This window comes from Enoplosus armatus, chromosome 19, assembly GCF_043641665.1.
Source record: "Enoplosus armatus isolate fEnoArm2 chromosome 19, fEnoArm2.hap1, whole genome shotgun sequence".
NCBI classification, from domain to species: domain Eukaryota; kingdom Metazoa; phylum Chordata; class Actinopteri; order Centrarchiformes; family Enoplosidae; genus Enoplosus; species Enoplosus armatus.
In genome coordinates this window covers 7,769,829-7,792,931 of record NC_092198.1, presented here as the reverse complement: position 1 = coordinate 7,792,931, position 23,103 = coordinate 7,769,829, and the positions used below count along the sequence as shown (strand labels likewise).

At 41.2% G+C, this 23,103-nt stretch overlaps 1 protein-coding gene across 2 annotated transcripts in view; it reads left to right on the top strand.

Annotated features, from left to right (window-relative positions):
• The first annotated feature begins 5,837 nt into the window (after positions 1 to 5,837).
• Positions 5,838 to 23,103, top strand: part of LOC139302189 (kelch-like protein 29) — a 125,135-nt gene continuing 107,869 nt past the window's right edge. The window contains exons 1-2 of one of the 2 annotated variants that reach the window (XM_070925805.1): positions 5,838 to 6,110; positions 11,282 to 11,290. In XM_070925805.1, the coding sequence (XP_070781906.1) occupies positions 5,838 to 6,110; positions 11,282 to 11,290 (282 nt within the window). The remainder of the gene's footprint in view (positions 6,111 to 11,281; positions 11,291 to 23,103) is intronic. The other variant, XM_070925804.1, reaches the window with a different exon arrangement.

The following is a 23,103-nucleotide window of genomic DNA, read 5'->3' as shown; positions in this document are numbered from 1 at the left end:
ATTTTCCTTTCCTGTGTTTGCCTTTCCTCCAGCTTCCGCTCTGTTGTTCTTGTTTTCCCTTCTTCTGGAACATCAGTTAGGTTTCTCCTGTATCACATCTTTAAGAGGGAATGCTAAAAATATCCAGGAAGCCCTGGTTCTTTTTCTGGCAGATCAGTTTGCTTCATCAATCAATACTTTACAAAAGTGGGGGAAAAAAATCCTAAAAATGCTGGGAAGAAAAATATCCAAATCAAGAAAGTCTTTACTCTGTACCATCCAATTTAGAATGCTTTAGTGTTTCAGTACAAATGAATGAATGACATCTGTATTGTTTGTCTGTGCAGGTGCACGTGTGTGTGTATGCTTGCCTGTATAAGCAGGCATGTATCGGCGTGAAAGATGCACCCTCTTTGAGATTAGAGTCTTCATCATTTGAGACTGTGTCTTCATCAGCTGGTGTGTCTTGGGAGGTGCGGACTCCAGCTGAGGAGGAGAATTTAAAAAGCCAGAGACTCTGGCTTGTGTTGCTCTGGGCTATTCCTGTTCCAACAGTCTCTCCCATTATTTAAATATCAGGATGAATATACCTCTGTTGTCCTGGAGGAACTGTCAGCACATTTACAATGCAGTTGTACTGGTGTGTATCCGACGTGCATGTGAGCAAGCATGTGTGCCTGTGACAGTTACAGTGTGTGTGTGTTGGTGGTTGTCTGTGCGAGTCTCCCACAGGACCGCTCATTTACAGCAATATCTTGTCCTTGTAAAGTTACAGTATATCTACTTTCCCCAGCCCTCATTTGTACCATCCAGACTTGCTGATGGATGAATTGATCATTAGCACAGACTCGTGAGGGTAGCAGGTGCTTGCTTATGTGTGTGTGTGTGTGTGTGTGTGTGAGCGAGTGTGGTGAAAGCTGGGCTGTCACTGGGTCAATAGAAGTAAACACTACTACAGATTGGAAATGGAGCCCTTCCTCTTGGGGAGTATCTGTGGCTGTTGGAATAGCTGGGGGTATTGAACACAGGGCAGAATGTGCCAGCAAAGCAAACATCACACCCGAGAACAGAAGTATGACACACAACCCGCTCCACCCCACCCCACCCTGATCCCATCCTTAACACCCTTCTCTCTATTTCAGGCTGCACACACACACGCACACACTTGACTGCTGTTATCTCATTTGCTCACTCGCTCACACTGTCTCTCCGTCGCTGCCACGTTCTGTCCATCTGTTACGCTCCCTCTTTCCTCACGTCTATCTGCGGCTCCCTGCTTTTCCCACATGGCTTTGTTAACGCAGCTCTGTCACACACACACACACACACTGACATGCTGCGTGCCGCCTCGGAGTGACAGATGCTGTTCTTTAGGGTGTGTGTCTCACGTTCCCACCTGCCAGACAACTTTTTATTTTGGCTAATCACTCCGCCGTTGCTCGGGAACTGAAGTTATCGGAGACTCCTGATGTTCTCTGCATGGACTTTCTGCTCACACAGGAACATGCAGGTCATCTCCGTGGTGATAGCAAAGAGGTCAAGATGATAGCTACAATTGGCCTTGCACACATGCAGACATTGGAGTATGCCTACACACAAACACACACACACACTTGCTCCTCTCCCTCTATTCCTTAGCTGCATCTCTTTCTCACGTATGTACACACCCACACCGTCTCACTTGTTCGTCTCACCTGCACGTGCTCTTGGAACATCATATGCTCGGTGCAATTTCAATTCTGACGCATCAGCAGTGCTAGAATAGTCTTTTTTTTTTTTTGATACAGGAGTCAAAAACGCCCAGCTATCGACACACACTCTGCCTCCTCTGCCGCTGACTGCTTTTAACTCATGACGTGACTGACAACACAATGGAGATGCCAGTCAGCCAGTCAGTCAGCTCATTAGGTTTGATTGCTGACATGGTATTTCTCACTTTCTTTTTCGCCTCCTCTGCTCGTGTTGGAAACCAGAGCCTTTTTGTTACCGTTTGGGCTTCCAGAGGATTAGTGATTTTAATCATTTGTTTAGATTTTCATCTCCCAGCGAAGGATTCTCAGTCATCAGCTGTTATTCCAAGTAGGAGCCAGACTCAGAAAATAACATTTGGCGTGGGAAAGTCTGATACCTTCAGGTAAGATTATTAACATGCTGGCAGGATTACAGGAGTTGAAGAGCCTCATTAATTGCTGTAGGGTATGACTGAAATGCTGTCATTAGTTTCTCATGAAATTGAAAAGGCACTTAAAAAGGTTGGCTTAACATGCAGGTCTTGCTGCAAAGGTTATCATCTCTCCTCTGAAAGACCGTTGTTTGGTCCAGGGCTGACGGTGACTTCATTGGACGACAAAAGAAAATCTTTATTGGCACCTTCTCCCTAGAGCAGTGCAGCGCAGAGCAACGTGTCATTGTAGATGTGATGTATTTAAGTGTTTATCTGGTCTGGCAGAGTCCACAGGTGTGTTGGGTGTTGGTTTCCACAGGCACCTCTGGGAGCAAAATTTCTTTTATCACCTCCTCGTACTTACCCTCACAAACACACACACACACTCACAGCCTCAAGGTGATGTGAGCTCACACACCTGACACACATACACACACAGGCTTTTAAAGGAGTTGCAGAAAGGTAGTTGTGAATGGATTTTAAGTATCTGTAATTAGTAGCTTAAATCCGTCTGTTTACCAACAACCATAAATGTAGTGGGATTTGTCTCAGTGACACTCGCTCTGCAGGGTTCAGTTGTCAGCCTCTGGTTACACAGTACATACTGCCATGCATAGCGCAAGGATGACAGGAATTCATGTACAGGATTGTGCACACACTGAAGTGTAGTGCCAACACTCTGAAAATGCCGCTCGGGTAAGTGAGTGATAGAATTCGAAGCATGGTAATGTGAGAGGCTTCTCTCCAGAAAAACAACAACATTTTTCGTTTGTACAATATAAAGTACTTAAAACAACCCACATTCACATTCCGTATCAAAGGAAGAAGTAGGATGTACCATGACATCTGGTTTGGAAATAGAAAGCTGTATAACATGAGATGATAACAATGTTTGCATATTTTCTCTAACAAGAAGCTTCAGATCACTTTAATTTCTCTGCATGTATTCGACGTCTTCTTGGCACCACATGCATGCTAAAAACTGCATTATGGCTCTATCTCCTGTTGGAATGATAATAATATGTGTTCCTTTATTCTAGCACTTTTCAGAAAGTAAATATAGCAAATATAACTAATAACCTTAGAATAGTCTACCTATAATAAACTATTCCAAATATACATTAAATATTGAATGAAGTTTAATAATATCATAACGTGTATATAATATGTAATAACAAACAATTTACTCAATACAAATATATGCTTAACTGGCTCTTACAACTACAGCTACCTTTTTGGCCTTTATATATGAGACTGTGGGTAACGCAATTTTCATTATGAATACTCACTGAATAATACTGCCAAAATAAAAGTATAAACGAACCCTTTCACAAGATACTTAACTTTTACAGATTCATTCATTCTAAAGGTTTTATACACTTTTTTCTTTATTAGAAATAGGAAAGACTGAGGCAGGAAAAAGAGATAATAGTTGTGGTGCTGGATTAAAACCCTCTCATTTTCATACATGGCACATGCTCCAGACCAACCAAGTCCCCACAATACTCCTTGATTAAAACATTTCTAGTAGAAATACTATGCACTTTTCATTCCCTTTTTCCCTATGCTGTATATCACAGTCTTATTGAAGGTTATCCCACAAAGCTCTCTTGTGTGGGCTCTTGCAAACTTAGTTCAATGCCTTTTCTGCATAATCTAATGGATTTGCTCTCCATAGCACTCTTGTTCTTGGAGGTTTACAGGAAGACAAAAAAAAACAGTATATTTCTGCAGTAAATCACAAAACTGTCTAGGCTAGGAAGCACAGTGGATGCACAGTGGCATGGACCCACTTCTGAAAAGGATTGATAAAATTGTACAGAATTGTAAATGCAAATGAACTCTGCCCCCAATTCTGACTCTTGTGGAGATAGCGTTCCTGTCCTCTTCTTTTTTTTTTCTTTTTCTCTTCCTATTTTTGTGTGGAGGAATTTTCTGGTTGCCCTCTTATTTCTCTGCTGAGGTGTGGAGCTTGGATGATAAGAGAATATTACCTGGCACTAACTCTGCCATTGTTCCTCTGGACTAGCACCTTGTTATTCTCTCTGTCTCAAATAGTTAAGAGATAATACAAGCGTATTCTATTGTAACATTTAAGGTTATTAAAAGGGGTTACTGCGGAGAGGGAGAAAGGTTATTGCAGAGTGAGTGAGAGTGTTTTCCCACAGCTTTTAGTTGCTCCATCTGGCTCTATTGCTGCGTATCAGCTTGCTGTATTTGGACAGAGCAGACCTTGTATGAGAGAGAAATAAATTAAGAGGGGGATTGAGAGAGTAAAATGCATGCAAGAAAAAGAATGAAAGGGAGCACAACAGAGAAAGACATAAAGGAAGAGAGAGAGTGTGAGAATGTTTTAGCTGGTAAATAAATGGATGATCACAGTAGCTAAAGATACAGAAGGGCCAGTGCTCCCACCACAGGCTGCAGCATGTATCGCTTGCATCAAAGCTTTGTAGAGAACCTTTCATTTCCAGTAGCCTGCTCAAAGACTCTCACATACTGCACTGGAGTTTTGAACATGTGTGTTCTCATTACATCCTGCCAAAACATACGCAGTCATTCACTTGTAGTATATACTGCTTTCACACACACACACACACACACACACACACACACACACACACACCCACACCCACAGATACACACAGAGAAGCTGGCATTTCAAGGCATTCGCTCCTCTGTGAGGCAAGAAGCAGCGTGACAGACCCCAGCAGGCAGAATAAAGACCTATCATCCGCTGTCATTCTCTCCTTACAGACCAGGGGATTTTGCATGGGGCTTGTTGAACCTGGTTTGAGGTTGTTATTTATTTATTTCATCTGTTATCAAGGGCTCAGGAAGCATAGCGTGCCTTTGGTGAGGAGGAGTACAATGCGCTACAATCCCCTCAGTGATGGATTTCACTACTCAGATCCTGTACTGCTTTGATTTATGATATAATATAGAGCGATACGCTGCTCATGCTACACAATAGCGCCATACCCCATACTGATGTAATTCCAGCTCACTGTCGCCTCTCAGCCTATCACAGCCTGCTGGGCTTGAAAAGGGGAGAACCCTCAAATGCACTTGAAGGGCAATCTGATTGAATTAACCAGCCATTAGATGTATGAGATGAGCTGTAATTGCAGGGGTATTTATCTATTCAGATGAATGAGTTTTGACCGCAAGGTCATGATACTGCTGTGCTGTCCTCAGGAAACCTGATTGAGCATGTGCCTGTTTGTGTCTTGCTCGGCCGTATTGTTTTAGCCTCTCGTTGTTGAGCCTAGGTGCCTCCCGTAACAAATTTTGCTCCTTATGGTGTTGGCACTGATGGTGTTTTTTATAGACCTGCTTAGCAGTGCTCATTTTGTTCCCCCTCTTGTTGCAGCCCTCGTTAATGACTGGGAGAATAGGAATTAGAAGCAACAAATGAGCCGCAGTGTGTTCATGTCAGGTGCATTGGGAGCAGATGCTGTGAGCATTGACACCTTCACGTCAACATGTTGTCTTCTTAGTCCACTTGGTATCTCGTTCTTTCTTTGTCCCTCTGTCTTTTTCTATCTTTAAAAACCTGCTCTTGTGTCTGTCCTCTCTTACTTCCATTTGCATACATAATAATGATAACGAAATTCAACCTGACCTATACCCTCTTTCTTTCCCTTTCCTGCAGGCCTGCCCCCGTTATTCCCTCTGAGAGGAAGTGGAAGTGATGTCACGCCACCACCACCGCTTTGAGCGGGACTACCGGGGACCCTGGGAGCGGAGAGACATCCGTCCTTCCGGCCTCCACAATGGAGGAGCCAATCATAGCTGTGCCTCTGCCGTTGTCAATGGCAACAACCGTCCGGGGCTCCTTCCCCTCCCAGTGATCCCCTCCCTCCTCCCCACCCCGGTTACAGTTGCCGTGACAACATCGAGCAGCGACATAGCGGTCAAGCGAGGCATCACGGTAGCAGGATCAGTGGCTTCGGCATCGGCCAAGGTAAGAGCTTCGCCGAATGGATGCCAGAACACCTGCTTCCCTCTGACTGGTCTTGGAAACCTCTCAGTGTTTTCCTCCTGCTCTGTCAAGTTTCTTTCTAGTCTTTGTCTCTCCCTGTATCAACTTTTTAATCTGTGAAGACTCCCCAACTGGACATAATCTCCAACTTTCTCCATGCTTTTGAGGCTTTCCAGCTTCCTCCTCTCTCGCTGTCTCACTTCTCTAAATGTTTCTGCACAGTCCAACTCACTGGCATGCCTGTCTTCATGGTTCAACTGTCTCAGCTCTTCAAGCCCCCCCCCTCTCTCTCTGTCTCTGCTGCCTCCTGCACTCTCCACCCTTATCCCTCACTCCAGTTCTGCTGCTCTCTCTGCACTCTCTCTGTCCAATGCCCCATTCTTGCCAAACCGTTTTCCTTCCATCTTCATTTTCTCTCTCTGCCAAATGGCAGGCTCGTCCTGCCTCTGCCTCCTTAGTAATTTTCTTCTTTCATTATGTAAATGACCTCTGACAGTGGCTCAGATGGGTGCTGCTGTCAGAAGTGATGGTTAGTAGGCCTTGCTTTCTTTAACAAGCAAACAAACAAAGAGGACCACATCATTATGTAAGCCCTGAGTTAATATCATAGATTTAAAAAAAGCATGTTTCTGCTGCGACTGCACATTTCTCCAAACCTCTTCTTTCTTAATGTAGGTATATCTTGCGTATAAATTATCACCAGGCCATATAGTAAGCATGATATTTGATCCAAAATAGGATATAAACCAACTTTTAATGAGGCCTCAAGTGACAGCAATAGCAATATTTGAGTGCTTATGTGTATATATTCCTAATTTGACTATATACAGAAAACTGCAGCTTGGAAATGTCTGAGCGGTATAGTGAAGAGCTGTACAGTTTGTGTTCTCCACCCCCTCGTCCGGGGATTTGCTAGCTAGCTGGCTGTCAGCAGCGTGTGAAGAGAGAGGGGCCTTTACCAAAAAAAGAGTTAGACATTTCAGCCTCTCCCCTGCCTTTGCTTCCATGGATACCATTCATCTTCTCTCAACACTCCTCCTCACTATTGGATCATTTTCTTTAATTTGAACTTCAGCAGATCTATCTGTTGCCCCGCACCCCCACCCCCCTTCTTGGGCTCCTGCTCTCGGTGAGGCCTGCACTCTAACAGCAGAGGTAAACAATGCTCTGGTAATTTAGCCCGTAAGTGCACATCATTAGATACCCTGCTGAATGCACTGACCACAGACACAGTAAATCTGCTCTGGCACCGCATCGGCCCCTCCTTTTGTGCGACTGAATAATTACATACATCCCGACATAGTCTCACCAACTCCCACCGTGGCCATTGTCATCATTCAATAGCTGCCAGAGCAATTAGGTGCATTGCCTTGCACGTGAGTGGTACAGTATATGTGGGAATATGTGTGCTTATATGCAGCAGATATAATGCAAATCCCTCCCTAGATGCCACTCTGTTAGCTTTATTCAGGGGTATACCTTTCTACTTTGTCTTGCCTTTGACAGTCCTTTGTAAGGCAGTCAATAGAGACCAGCAACGTTTAAAAAGGGAAATACCCAGAGTCTGGGCTTTGCTTTAATTATGGCCTAGAAAAGACACAGGGGCCTCAAGAGCAGGCCAATACCATAGGAGCTGTCCTCACTTGCTCTCTCTCTCTCTCTCTCTGTCTGTCATCTTCGATCAAAGCTGTTGGGGGTCACAAAGAGGCTGATGGACGGATGCAGCTCTCTCTCCGTGGTCCCTGTGTCTCTGCTCTGTCCATGGCTACACTAAAAAGCTGACAGGCCGTTATTGATCTCCACTGTTTGGAGACTCTCTCTTTATATCCACGATGGCCCGAGTGGGGACACAATCCAATAACTAGACATGTACAGGAGTGTGTGTGTGTGTGTGTGTGTGTGTGTGTTTGTGTGTGTCTGAAAGTGATACCCTTGCACATATGTGTAACAAAACCATAAATGGAGTAATCATTTCTCTTTATTTAAAATGGGACGCAGAACAGGTGAATTGTTTTAGTGTTACTTTGGTGTTTTTCATGTGGTTTGCTTCAGCTTTAATGATCAGGTGAAGAATTTTATGGTTGGCATGATGGTGCTGTGTGTGTGCATCTGCATGCACATGTGCGTAGGTGTGCATATGTGTGGGTGTGGGTGTGTGTGTAGGACAAATGCTGAGAGTTAAAAAGAACCATCTGGTCCCATTGTCCATCCTTATGTAAAGCTAACCACATGGAACAGTGAACTATAGTTAATTTAGAGCTATATTTTGTTATCCCCTGCCATGCCATTAATTATTTTTTATGTATTTTTGTGCCGTTTTCACGGATGTATAGTCACTGCACACACTAAATCCACGTTATTAATAACCACAACTACGTCTGTCGCCTGCTGATAAACAGGCTTGTATATGTCAGCGAAAAGTCGGTTTTCACTTTATTTCACTTCTTCCAAGTGAAACTGTGATCCACAGCACCATTTCCTTGGAATATAAATTCCACTCGATTTTACTGGGTAATAATTCAATTAACTTCTTTCAAATTAAGTTATTGCTTATGTTGTAGCTTATTGGGTTTCCAAAAAATTAACAACGTTTTCTATCCAGCTTTCTAGCAAGCATAGTAGCAGATAAGCAAGCTAATGTTAGGTTATCAAGACAGATGAATAAACCAACATTTCACCAGCATGGGATTGTTTATCACCATCCAACTGGGATGGCTGTTTATATAAATTATTGGCATGCAGAGTCATGAAGACAGATACTTGGAAGTGTCTGACTGAGCGTGAACAGTTGTACAAAAATATATATTTGACTATAAAATCTATGAACCTACACCATCTATGTACAAAGTTGTCACCCAGTTTATTAAAAAGAGAACACTGCCTTTCAGACATCATTTAAGCCGTGTTAATGCTTGTACTAACCTTGTGTTGAAATGTCACTTGGCTAATGCAGTAAGTGTCATCTGTGCCAACAAAGTTTTCTTTTGACTGACTGAAGATTAAAGAGAGAGAGCATTGTCATTGGGATCACATTGAAATCAACGATCCACGAAAGGCTTGTGATTTTGATTATTATTCACTTTCTGGGAAAGGTGACAGATCTATGCTGGGTGAAATGTTTGCACATTAATGTTACAGTCTTAACTAACTAACACAGTTATTTAGTGTTAGTAAGGATTTTATTTGGGTTTAAACAGGTTTTTATCTGATAACAAACATGTAATATAACTCAAAGTATCTTGCCACAGATAGCTCACTGGAACATGTGGATTTCCCTGCATGGTCTAATCCCTTAATGTGAATTTTTTAATCCATCTTCCCTTGATATTTAAAAACAGCAGTGCTGGAATTAGTATTTCTTTAACAAATCCTTATTGAACACAAACGCAGGAGCCATAGTTAAGATAAAAGAATAGAGTTATATATTGATCTAAGGAGTGCCTCAATCTAATAACTGTTGACAGGATGGGGATTTTGATGAGCTATTCCTTTAGCCTATAGCCATCTCATTAATTTAATGTTGTTGAAAACAAACTCTTAAGTGAGTTTTCTTCTGATGTTTTGGCCTATGTTATTCTGGTCAGGTAGCTGTAGTTCCATGGTGCAATAAGGGGAGTCTCTAGATAGATATGATCTCTCTCTCTTTGTTGTATTTTGACATTCTTATATTAGAGCTGAAAATAAAAATGTCGATTTTTAAGTCATGTAAAAGATTGGTGGAATACATTGTTTTGAGATCTAGTTTGTGTAGTACTGATCATAACAAGATATTTAGTTTTCTCATTGGCAAGTCTCATTGTTTCCATCGGTCTTGCTTATTTGGTTATTTGGCAGGACTAGAGCAGATGAGTAGGTAGTACAGTCTTGAAGTCAGTCATGAGACGGTACATTATGTATGTTATGTGTGTTTGTCTTTCTGCCTTCACATCGACAATCTAAGTAGTTGCTGTACATTTCTTTCATCTTACAAAGACCATCATGCTTCCAGGAAAAGAAAGTCACAAGCCAACAGCTTGGTAAACAATGAAGATGGATACATTTGATATTTAGCTTTAGTCCTGTTTATTAAAAGTCATCGTCAACAAGGAGTGTTCCTCCAGCTTCAGCTACAATATCTACTACTGTTTGGTCTTCTTCTGATAGGGACTGAATGCAGTACCTGCTGCTGGCAGTCCATTAAAGCGGTTTTCCCCGGCAAGGCCAAATGAAACGTTCTGTTCTGCTGAGCACGTCTCGACAGAAAGCGCTACACATCCATTTCATTTGATTGGCTTACTTGTCGTGCCCTTTTTCATTAAAGGGTGTCATCATCCCATGACAGATCTCTCCACCTGGCAGAGAATCTTTTACAATAAGTATTGTACTATAGTGGTTTGCATATTTAATGCATTTTATATCCATACTTATTGTATTTTGGAAAATGTCTGTTTTGAAATTTGATTTTAAGATATGTGCAAAAAGTAGCTCAGGTAAGTGTCATGAAAAAAAAAACAAATCCCAATTTCCAAGCACTGACGGCATCAATCAATAGAGCTCATCTTGAAAGAAAATCACTCGTTGTGTCTTTTTGGTCATTGATTTCAACCAGGTCAGCTAGTCAATGGATTGAACCAGACCCCATGCTGTTGTCAACACAACAGGTATCCAGAGAACAGCAGGTGTCATGGCCTCACTCTGGCACAATCATAAAAAGAAAGAAAACACACAAGAAGCATGCCTCTTCTTAGTGATTTCTTTTTCTTTTTTCTGCAACCACATCGAGGCATATGTGTCATTTTTCCGACAGTGACAAGGGGAACAAATTACGCTGAAATATATTTTGTCAACTTTGAAACAGTCAACATTTTTAAGGCAACTGCAGGAACAGCATGTGGATCGACAGTGTGATATGACTGTGCATCACCTCTGTAGTGCATTAGCAGTGGTTTGGCTGTCATTATTTTATTTTTTAGCCTTATATTTTTGCCTTTAAATCGGCATCAAGAAAAACTTGATGTCAACGTCACTCTTGTGTCAGGGAGGCTGGTAATGAATACACTGGAAGATTGTGAAATCACTGAATCTTTATTGAGGTTGAGGCTAAAAGGGGAAGACGTCTTTTGAAAAGTGGGATAACCTTGTGACGAGTTGCCGTGAAATGTATTGAATATGAGATGATTAAAGTTTAAGAAGGCGCACGCTGGGGGAGCTGGATGAGAAAGACAGAACGGAGACGGGGAAAAGGAGGGAGGGAGGTGGGGTGGCAGAGAGTTGCTTTTGAATTAGCTTCAGAGAGCAGAGGAAACTACAATTGTTCCATCAAATAGTGAAACTCCATCACCCTGGAAAGATGAAACTTTACATTTCCAAAGCAGACAGACTCACCATGATGTCTTAAAGAAAACTCTGCCACCTTATGAGGAAAGCCAAGAGCACTAAACATAGCTGGAAGAAAAATTATTGCTTCACAGCTTGAAATAATGTTATGCAGCCTTCCTTTCGTTACTTTATATTGATGATGCATTTGATCTGATTATATATTTCATAATGTTTATACTACACCAGAAATCTTAATGCTGATGTATAACTGTCAAGGATTGAGGATATTGTGTTGTTCTTTTATTCTTGACATTTTAACATTAAATTAAAATTCAAAATATACTCTCAAAACTCTCCCTAAATACTAAGTGGCTTTCTGAGGTGCCTCTATCTCCCTCTGAGGAGCAGAAAGGTAAACAATCTTCACACCCTGCTGCCTGCATTTGATTTATTAGCCTCTACTGTATGTGTTCTGCGTGCCGTTTGCATTCGCAGTGAATATGTCACAAAATCCATCTCTCAGAAGACACTTTCTCAGACGTAGACCAAACTGATTGATTAGAAATACTTAATTTCACCTCTGTAGCTTTCATTTATTATCCACACGCCATTGTGTAAAACCTGAAGGCTTTTGTCTCTTTATCTGACTTTCAGTGTTTGAACAGTTATGCAATTTTAAATATGTAGAGACAGAGGTCTGTTGCACATTTTGTTCCGTGTAAGTGGTTAAGTGGTGCGTGTGTCGGAGTATATTTTAGAGCTAAAAGTCAGCTTGTCTGACGCCGAGCTGAGATGAACCTGTCAGCTCTTCCCGCCTTGTCCGTGCGGTCGAAATGTCAGTTTGGATAAAGACAGCCCTCAGTGGGGATGCAGAAAGCCGCCCTCAAGTATTACACATGCCACTATTAAAAATGCCACTCAGTTTGGCTTCTTCTGATTGAATTTTTCCTCACTGGGAAAACTGGTTTTGAAACCCTGGCACAATACACTGTGCCTGCTGTTTCTAAGGAACACATTTATAGCTTGTCTAGTTAGATGCGAACCCCTGATTTGAATTGACAGTTTATGAACTAAGCGTCTTAATTTTCCTTCTCCACTGTTTTGCTTTCCATCAGTCATACATTAATTCTTTATAATCTTTTTTCCCATAAACACAAACATCATCATAATGTTTGTGGATAAATCCGCTGTCAGAGTCATTAAGAAACAGAGGACCTCAAGCGAGCAAAGCAGGGATTAAGCAGTGATTTTTTTGCTTTAAGATGATATGTGGAAACTTTTGAGTGTTAATGAGAAGCAGTGATTGTGTGTTTACCAGGAGCAATTTCACCAGGGTCTGGATGTCTCGGCACCATGTGGGGAGAATTAAAGCTTTCCACTCGGCATCAGACCAGGCTACACTGCAGTGATTGCTAATCAGGGACAGAGATACAGAGCCAGACCGACAGACAGACAGACAGACAGACAGACAGACACCTCAGTCATGAGCACCGCACACTGTCAAACTGTCAGAGGAAAGGCACTGTAAAAAGGGAACTGTCAGACTTCATTTCTTTTTTTGTTATCAGCATTTGAAATCGGATGGATGGAAAATGAGAGTCACGAATCTGATGACAGATTTATAAGAAATCTCACACATTCATCACGCAGTCAGGACATCGTCATCTTTTATTGTCAACCGAAAATATTGACAGCGGTCTTCTTGATTTAAGACAAAAAAATCCACATAAGAATGAAACGGTTGGCAGATGTGGCACGATAACAATGCAACAGGTCAAAGAATAGGTGCAGGCAAGTGTTATCTTTGTCTTGTCAATCTCGCTTTGACAGGATGTTCCACAGGTTTTATCCAATCCGTATCCTCTCATGGGTCCCGCTGCTTCTGTCTTTCTGTCTATAGGGGTAGGATACCAGCTGACCTTTTGTACCAACAATGGAGTGCCGCATTTATCCATCCAGCTGCCTGTCGTTCCTAACACAATTCTGCAAACCTGGCCAAGTCCTCATTCTCTCTGCCTCTGCTTTTGATGCATCTGCTTCATTGGAGCTACATTTTAATCCTTTTGGAGAAAATAAAACAGAGGCAGAGACAGGTTATTGTTCTGAAAGGCATTGATATTTCAAAATAGGAGACCTTTCAGGGTCCTGGCTTTGTGGTAGGTTTGTGCTGGTTACAGCGGGCTTTACAAAAGACTGCATGCACAGCTCTGGCAGGAGAAGAGAAGATGGTCCAGAAGGGGCTTGCTCTCCTCTTTTTCTGCTGTGTGTGTGGGTGGGAATGGAAAGCAGCCTCCTCACACACCGGCTGCCTTATGAGTCTGGCTCCTAACTGACGGCCCGATGGCTCGATCTAATAAGCAGTCATTGGATATCAGATTCAAATCTCTTTCTGCTTTGTGAAAGATGAGATGCAAGCGCCTTCTCTATTTATGTCACAATGACTATGCAATATGAGTGTGTGATATTGAAAGGGCTGAGGAGTGTGTTGTCATCCGATACTGTACATCTGCTCCACCAGCAGTACACAGAGATCACTGTCTCGCTGGTCTTTGACTGAGCAGAAACTACGTCACTACGCAAACAAAGGTGTGCTTACACCAGATTCGTCTCAGAGTCTTGCTCTCTCTGTCTTTCTGTCTGCCTCCTGTGTTTGCTGTTGCTTTGTCATCTGTGCTCAGATGACAGAGAAATTAGGAGCCTATTCTGTTCTCTGCAGCAGCTGGATTGATGAAAGTAGCGGTCACCAGAAACCCCTTTCCCACGTTATCACCCCCATTTTTATCTTCCTCCATCGCACTTCCATTACTGTTTCTATCTAATTCTTCAGCGCATCTCTTCCCCCCCAACCACCACCCCTCCAGCCACTTCAAACAACTTCTTGTCTTTGTTGAAGCATAGATCCTCATCCCTGCGTCAGCGTCGCCTCCCTCTGAGCGCGCTTGTGTGAAATTGGATTGCTGATCCGTTGGCGCTGAGTGGCAGAGATGTAATATGGGATAGCGGCAACCGCATGTTCTGATGCTGCAGACAGCTGTTACAGGACACCGACGGATCACAGATGATGCTTGACTCCTAGTCCTCATGTCTTCAAGACTGGAAATGCTCCCAGCAAATCTCATGACAGCATAAAGGAGAAGACCGCTGAAGAACAACGAGAAACACACAAGGCCACGGCAGCCAGGCACATTGCACTCCACAGCATACGGAAGGTTGTCAGATTTGTTGGATTTGCGCAAGTGTCAAGGGGTCATTGTTGATCCCTGGGCAATTTGAAGAGGCTGTCGTCTTAGATTTGGCATTATCATTCGTCATCGCTGCCACCACTGCATCACACTCCTTCACTTCTTTATCAGAGGGTGAGAGGTTTGTGTCAAAGGGGAAAGCGATACTTCACACAAATTTACCTCATCATTATCAAACACTTACACTCTATTGGCCTGAAAGGCTGATGTTCCAGGCTGTTATCAGCTTTAATTGAAGTCCCTGGTTTCCAGTTGTGGAAACTTTCCAAAGCAAATACAGTGTAGATAGTTCGTACCAAACAGGCATTATGTTGGTGCAAAATATGACTAAATCCACTGCTTTCACTCTTAGCTGCCCCCTCCTCAAAGCTCAGAAACTCCTCAGAAAGTAGCTTATTCAGCCATATATTAGCAGAGCTGACCACATCCACAAACTTTGAACCCAAAAGGGGTTTGATCATTGTTTCATACTCAAAAGATTTCCACTTAAAGACATGTAGCCTAAAACAAGTTGAAATCAGCCACTTCATCTCCAATTTGCACCAGTGTACCTGTGATGTTTACATGTGGAATCTTTATTTATTTATGGAGAAGTGCGATGTACTGTACTGTAGATGCTAATGTTATGCAGCACTAAAATTGGGGAACATGTTGACTCATACCACAGCTTCAGCTTGGTCTATAAAGAGTATTTGCTGCATATTTTAGATGCTCCTTTTTATAAATCAGTTGACAGACAGTGAACCTAAAGAAGGATGCTCTGCTCTCTAGTTTTTGAGCTGCCATTCATCCATCTATGTAATTGAGCTCATCATCAAATGAGCGGATCAGCTCTCTAGCCCTTCAAAGACCCACACTTAGTACCCATATTCCCCTTCAAGTGTTAAATGAACCCCCTGCTGAGCCTAGCTGATTGTATGTCATTTGGCTTTCCTCTGTTGGGGAAAAAAAAACTCATCTGCCAGCCTCTTTCCCCTTCCTCCGCAGCCACCCCCTCTCCCTTTGTCTGTCCTGTTCCACAATTGCAGAATAAAGAGTGGTGGCATTTAAAAAGGTCCACATGTGGAGGGGTTGACATTCAAAGTGCTGCCACCTTAAGGTTAACTCCATACGAAAGGTGATGGTGAATGCAGGCTTTTAAAGCATCAGTCATGTCATGTGGAATATCAGATATCAGTGAGGAGGCAGACGGAGTAGTGTTTAAGATGCACAGGTAAACAATACATCTCTCTCCAGCATGTCTGGCACTCTCTCAGCTTTGTCTCACACCTGTGGTATTAAGGTCTGTGGGGGCTCTCAGGATCAGTTACATGCAGCAAAAGACAATGAGGTTTTTTTTCATGTTTTTCTAGAGCGTTGCCCAGGTAATGTTTGTGCAAATGAATATCGCTTCAGAAAGAGGAGTTATGAACAACTGCCCTCAGATGGTGCCTGAGGCTGTATCTCTAAAACTAAGACATTTACTCTTTCATTCTTATTTGAAAAAGGTGGACAAAAAGTGCTTGCACTTTGTTTGACTGTAAATAGACTTTGACAGCCTTTGCTTTGAATTGTCTTTGCTTGACTTGGTAAGGTTTTCAGTTGGGTGCACAAAAGAGACAATAAGCAATGCTTAAGAGAGGCTTCTGGAAAATACTTGGAAACAAAATAATTTGCCAATTGACTTTGTGTCCCCCCTCCCCCCAAGGTGGTATCTGGGAAGGACCTTGGCCCTGTTTTATTTAGCCTCAGTGTCTCCTTTGAACAATACACAACTTTTAGTCTTTTTAGTATGTGTAGCTCTAGGGATGGCAGTGTCTGTTGGCTGGTCCAGCACTTTAGCTCAGACTGAAATATAAAACAGCTATTGGATGGATTGCCATGAAATTGTATGTAATGTGTCTTGATAACTTTGGTGATTCCATTTTTATCTTGCACCATAATCAGGTTGACATTTTTATTAGTCCAGTACTAAACTAAAGACGTTCCCATCAGCGTCAGCTGTGCTTTGTGTTTAGGCCCAATTAGCAAATGCTAACATGCTAAACTAAGATGGTGAACATGGTAAACATCAGCATGTTAGAATTGTCATTGTGAGGATCAGAATCAGAAATACTTTATTGATCCCCAGGGGGAAATTACACAATGTTAGCAGGCTGACGTTTGCATTTGTTGCCACTGCAGAAGCACTGAAATGATGGATTTTGCCCCATAACTACGCTGAAGCAATGACAACATTTAAGCACAGTTAAATTTCCATAAGATATCGTTGTATGAGGTAAAACCATACTAACATTTTATGGGTTATTTTGTCATTGACAGCTTTGTCGAACTTTTACTGCTCAATAAACTGATTGTTTTATTATTTAGATATTGTTATGTTCATCTGCCTGCATTATTATATGTTCACCACCCATCATATGTAACAAACATCTTTTTTACTCTGTCACAAAAACAAAGGTTGCATAGTGCTTGAAGTGGTTTTGTTTTTTAAAATCCAACAAGGTCCTCATTATGACAGACGCTGTTCTTGGACTCCAGACAACGTTTTATCTCGTCTCTCATTATTCTTCCATTTCTCCCTGTCCATTATGTGACCTAGTATTGTGGTCCAGTTGCTGTAGGCCCTCCCTGTGCACTGTGCTCAGGGGATCCACAGCCAGCCATTTTAATAATACACACATAAATAATAGATATATTTTAAATGCAAATTCTAATAGGGACTTTAGGGGTGACTCAATCATGCAGCATTTGTGGTTTGACCTTAACTCAGGCTAACAAATTACTGGAAGCTTGGTGTTTCTCATTAGGAGCTCCACGCATCATCACACTGCCAAGTACTCTACCATAACCACAACCACTGTATACACCATGTAAATGTTTTCCTTTCATCTTTTCACAGTTTAGAAGTTGTGAGTTTTCAGTTTTAGTGCTTTTTTTTTTAAACACTGTTGCGACAGTTTTAAGTGTTTATTGGAATGAATAACAGTTTACATGAAATGGCATCACAATTTATTAACAGGAACAGCCCAATGTTGCTCATATTAGAGTGGAATACAGAGGGCTAATGACACAGTTACTATTGTTGTCGGCCTGTTTCTCAAAAGCAAATGTTTTTCAGTTAAATCACCCAGTGACCGATGGGATGATTAGTAATAAATAAGTACAGATGCTTATCAGAATTAGGCAGTGGTGGAAGAAGTATTCTGATCAGTAAAAGTATCAATACAACAATGTTAAAATATTCCATTACAAGAAAATTCCTGCTTTCAATTTCTGCTTCAGTAAAAGTACAGAAGTATTATTAGCATTGTTCTTAAATTATCTAAATAAAAGTACCCATCTTGCAGAAAAAATTACATCAGTAAATTACAGATATTGCTAATAATATGTATCTAGTACCTACAGCTGTAAAAAAGTTCAATATTTCTCTTTGAAATGTAGTATAGTATAAGTATAAAGTAGCAGAAAAATGGAAATATATATAATATAGTACCACTGAGATAGTTAGTACAGTACTTGAGTAAATGTAATGTCACCACTGGAATGTGGAAAGGAAAGTGAGGAACTTGGTGTCCATCGCAGTAGGTATCCCAGCATGCACTGGCCGAGAAGTGAAGAGTACTCCTTGGACAGGTCACCAGTCAATGTCTGGACTAGCATGCAGAGACACCCCACCTGCATGTCTGGGCTCATGCAGATACAAGTTCAAACCCAGGACCTTCTTGCTGTGAGGCATCAGCGGTGACCACTGAACTACTGTGCCACCATACGTGACGAAGAAAAACAAACTATTGAAACAATAAATCTGGACTGTGTGCTGTAGTGGGGCCATTTACTGCATCTGGTACACAAATTTTAAGATGTATTTCCACAAAAGACATCAAAATATTCCACCAATCCAAGAAATGGATGCAAAAATGACAAATATCTTAGAATTACTGGAGTTATTGTCTTATAAAGACAGGTTTATGAATTGTGAATTGTAAGGTTGCGCCTTGCTTATTGAATTTAAGATTATGCTGCACAACTCTTGACTGCTTTAGTATCAATTCTTCAATCCTATTTAACAACAGTTGCTCCCCTGTGCCCTGAGTCTGGTCTTCACATTCCTTGCTGCTACAATCAACAGCTGGTCATCAGCTACAGTTACCTACAACTTTAAGTCCCACCTAATTCCTGACACCTGTTTTGACAGTCTCTGCAGCCACAAAATGCACAAAAATGCGAATTGTCAACAAAGGCCACACAGTTTGTATTCCCCTGTTTTTCTGCTCTAATAACAGCACTGCCAACTATATTGCAACCGTAATCAGATTAGATTCTTCTGGGAAATAACAGTTGATAATGTTTGAAGAGGAGGATAATATCCCTGTTCAAATTAGTCTACAAATTGGAATGGAATAAATTGTCTGTTCAACATAATATTTTACCGAGTCTAGAGGCAAAGCAATCCAAAAGTAATTGAAAGCAATTAGATTATGATTACTAAATTTGATTAATCTGGTGGATTACACTACTGGTTGACAATTTTTAAATTGGTAATCTGTAACAGAGCAGTAATATGTAACAGAGTACATTTTTCAAATCAACCTCTATCTGGGTAACACAGTATGGCACTGGTGACACAATAGTGGATGTTCTGTGTAAATAATATTGCCCAGTGCAATATGAAGTTCTGTTCTATGGAGTAACAGGCACTTAAAATTAGCATTAATTGTTTTTTGTGGTCAATTTTACAATTTTAAACTCGTTTAGCGATGACATCAGCTATAAAGTTATTTTCAACAAACTTGAAGTAAACGAATTTCACCATAATCAATCATTGTCAGCGTAACAGCTTTATTAAATCAAGTAATTACTTTATAATTGCTTGGTGCTGAAGTGGCGCGCTTCTATACATACTGGGATGATTATGTCTTAAATTACTATACAGGTGTGCGGGCAACTTTGTGTGTCCTGAATGTCATCGGTATAGGAGTGTGTTACACTTGTGTTGTCTGTGACTTGTTTAAGATGCACTGATCACAGTTTAGCGCTGTTGTCTCAGTTCCAGTGGACTTGGTCGTCTGATTCAGTGTCGTTCTCTGCCAGCCATGCCATGAGGTACTGTCTGTCATTGCCTGTCATTTAGAAAGAGTGTGTGTGTGTGTGTGATTTGACACAAATGAAAATGTAAGGTGTGATTGTTGTATCGCTGCCTGCTCCCCCATTCCATTATGACATCCCCTGTTCATTTGATCCATTACTGGTGCTATTACTGTGAGCTATAGCCTAAATGTCAGCCTAGTTTGAGTCATATTTCCATTTTGCTCCACGAAGAAAAAAAAAAGAAAAAAGAAAAAAAGAGGATGTCTCTGTCCCATAACGCAGCCTTCCTTCTGCGTTGAGGTTGTTTTTGTTGTTGTTGGAAAATCTCCAGCTGCCATCTCAATTAAGAAGCTGATTCGGGCGGACTGTTTGCGCAGTCCCCCCACATCTTGAGTGTCTCCTGATGACGCGCTGCATGTCGGAACGGTGCATAAAGAGAACGCTCTCAAGGTCAGATTGAAATTGGAACCATTTCATCATGAGGCATTATGGGAAGTGCTGTGCGTCTGAGGGGGGCAATAAATATTGTCAAACGCGAGCCAAGCGCAGTCAGTATACAGCGCTTGCATGTGTTATTTTTAGGGCCGGGATTTATTGCGGACTTGTTTCTTTTTGCAGTGCTGTTTAAATGTTAACTGCTGCAGATCTATGACCAGCCGTCCAGTGATGTCATGATTCAACTGTCTTCTCGTTCATGCTCTTGATGCCGGCACAAGTCCTCATACAAACTCAGTTTCAATATTTTTGAAACAAACTGCCAGTTTGAGTTTGTTTGAGTTTCAGAAAAGGAGTATGGGAAAACGTCATTAGCTTAACATTACCTTTCAGTAAAAGGGACATTTAACAGGATGTGTCAATTGAAATGCAAATAATTAACATTGTTCCTCCTGGCAGGTGTGTTAATCTGCTACTCATGGAAAATGCACACCACTAGCTGGCACCTTAAATTACTTTTATATGATGGCACCAGTGACTGAGAAACGAATATTAAGTGCATTCTGTATTTGACAAGATCATGTCCTTCATTAACGCAAAAGATCCTCAAACTATTAGACCTAGCATGTCATGATTGAGTTCGGCACCCAGATTTGACAAGAAACAGATGTTAATATCTCTGCTTGAAAGGACATTCTGAGTTTGACACAATCAAGGACTTGTTCACTCGCTGGGCAAAATCTTAGGTTTTTATTTCAACAAGCAAGCAGCAATGTCAGATACCAATCAAACAGAGAATTTGGGCTGACTTTTACCAAGGGCGCAAAGAGCTCAGCATATTGTACTTTGTAGTAGACTGTTTGTTGTCTTGAACTCAGCCATGAAAAGTCTCAGTATTTCCTAATTCTTTCTTGAAGGGCAGTCAGGGCTGCGTTACTTTAAATCACAGAATGTCCAGAACAATCCATTTCAAAATCGACTGAATTATTATCTTGAGCTTTGTGATCCCTCAATGGAGATTATTGAAAATGAGGATGATTCTCTTGTTATTGCAAATTTAGTCTGCCAACTTGCCAATTTTATGCCGAGCATTGTGGATTTGTAAGGTTTTTTTTTTCCCTCTCTCTCAGGAGAATAAAAGCAGAGTGAAGACCATGTGGGTGTGTGTTCCTCGGCAGAATGATTACCTTGACGAGGTTAAAAATGAATAAGTGCAGTTGAATAAACCATCCGCGATTCACTGAATGACAGCTGCTGATTCGAACCGTCATGCCAACACAATATGAGCTTGACGCAAATAGAAAGGTAGAACATCTAGGATCAGCAAGGTCGCCGCCGCTTTGTGAATTTCTTTCCCTACAAGATTGCAGGATTCTTATACCAGATTGTTTCAAAGAAGCAAGTTTAGTGCATAAATACATCATGGTTCTCAATATGCACACACAAAAAAGACAGAAATAGAAGTACAGCAGCCTGAATAGTAGATGTCTTGAACCATACCAGATTCCTAATGCACACGATATGCCCTGGTAAATTGCATTGAACTCTCTGCTTCAAAGACAAATATTTAAGAAACTCCAGTGGATTTTAAGACTTAGAATAGCAACAATATGTCAGTTGATTAAGGTAACTATGGGTTGGGTTTGCTCTAGTCTTACATAGCCAGACCTATCTCCAAACCCAGCAACGGTGCCCTTGCAAAACGGTAACAATGCAGATAGCGGAAGGGGAGGAGAATTCTGACTGAAATAGTCGACCAATGGCAGACTTATACCAACAGCCTACATCCTGTGAGTCAGACTAGGTTTGCTCTAACATCCCTGGTACACAGTTACTCAAGTGTTGTACTTAAATACGTAATAATTCATGTATAATTATGAGATACTTGTAACTACTTTAGACCTCTACACCACTACATTTCTGAGGGAAATATTGTACTTTTTACTACACTACATTTATTTAACAGCTGTTTATAGTTACTTTGCTTTTTTTGATTTTAAAAATCTCTAATGAGCATATAAAATACAATTCATTAATACACAGTAAATCACCAAACAGTATATAAGATGAGAAATATTTGACGTTGCTTATTTACACAACAGTTATAGAGCAACATTGTCGTTCATTTGGAGGTATATTTCTGGCCATCTGGTGAATGTAAGTCCAATAGTCACTCTCTTGTTAGCTGTTTTTAGTCTCTACCAACTCCTGAGGGAAATATGTGGCTCTTTAGCTGCTAATGCTCCACTATGTTCACCAGCTAGTCGCTAACTGTGTCTGTATGCTGATTGATGATTTTTAGAGCTTTTCCGCTGAAAACAGCTGCCTGCTGTGGCCGAAATCAACCATCAACATTGTAAGCCAACATGAAAGAAAATACCAAGCCAATCTGAATATAAAAACCTTTCGTATTGAATGGCTGACACTTATACATTTTGGCCTTCATCAGGGTAAAAGAGTTAAATATAAACACACACGACATGACATGAATACATTTCAGGTGTTGTGGCTCTTGACTCCGAAAAGCATCTTTGTTCTTTGAGGGTGACATATTAAATTACCTTTTTGTCTATGAAGCAGGTGCACTTCAGCTTTTTTTCTCTCTTTCAGTTGTAAGCTGACATTTTGAAATAGTTGGAGTTAGTGATTCTGTCTCCCCTTGTTCACTTCCTGGCATAATGTTCTTTCTACCGTGTCCAGTGTTCCTTATTTTATATTAAGCTGCCCCTCAAAGATCTAGGTTGAGCTATCGTTACCAAGTAAAAAGGCTATCTTTTTTTTCTATTTCTGCTGAAGGCTGCTACTTAAAATTTATTGTGGTCAAAGCAAAAGAAAACATTAATATTTATCAGATGGAAACACAAGGAGAAGAAGAAAAGTAATAGTTGTTCTAATTCAGATAATTTAAATTTGTATTGAGCGAGGTAAGG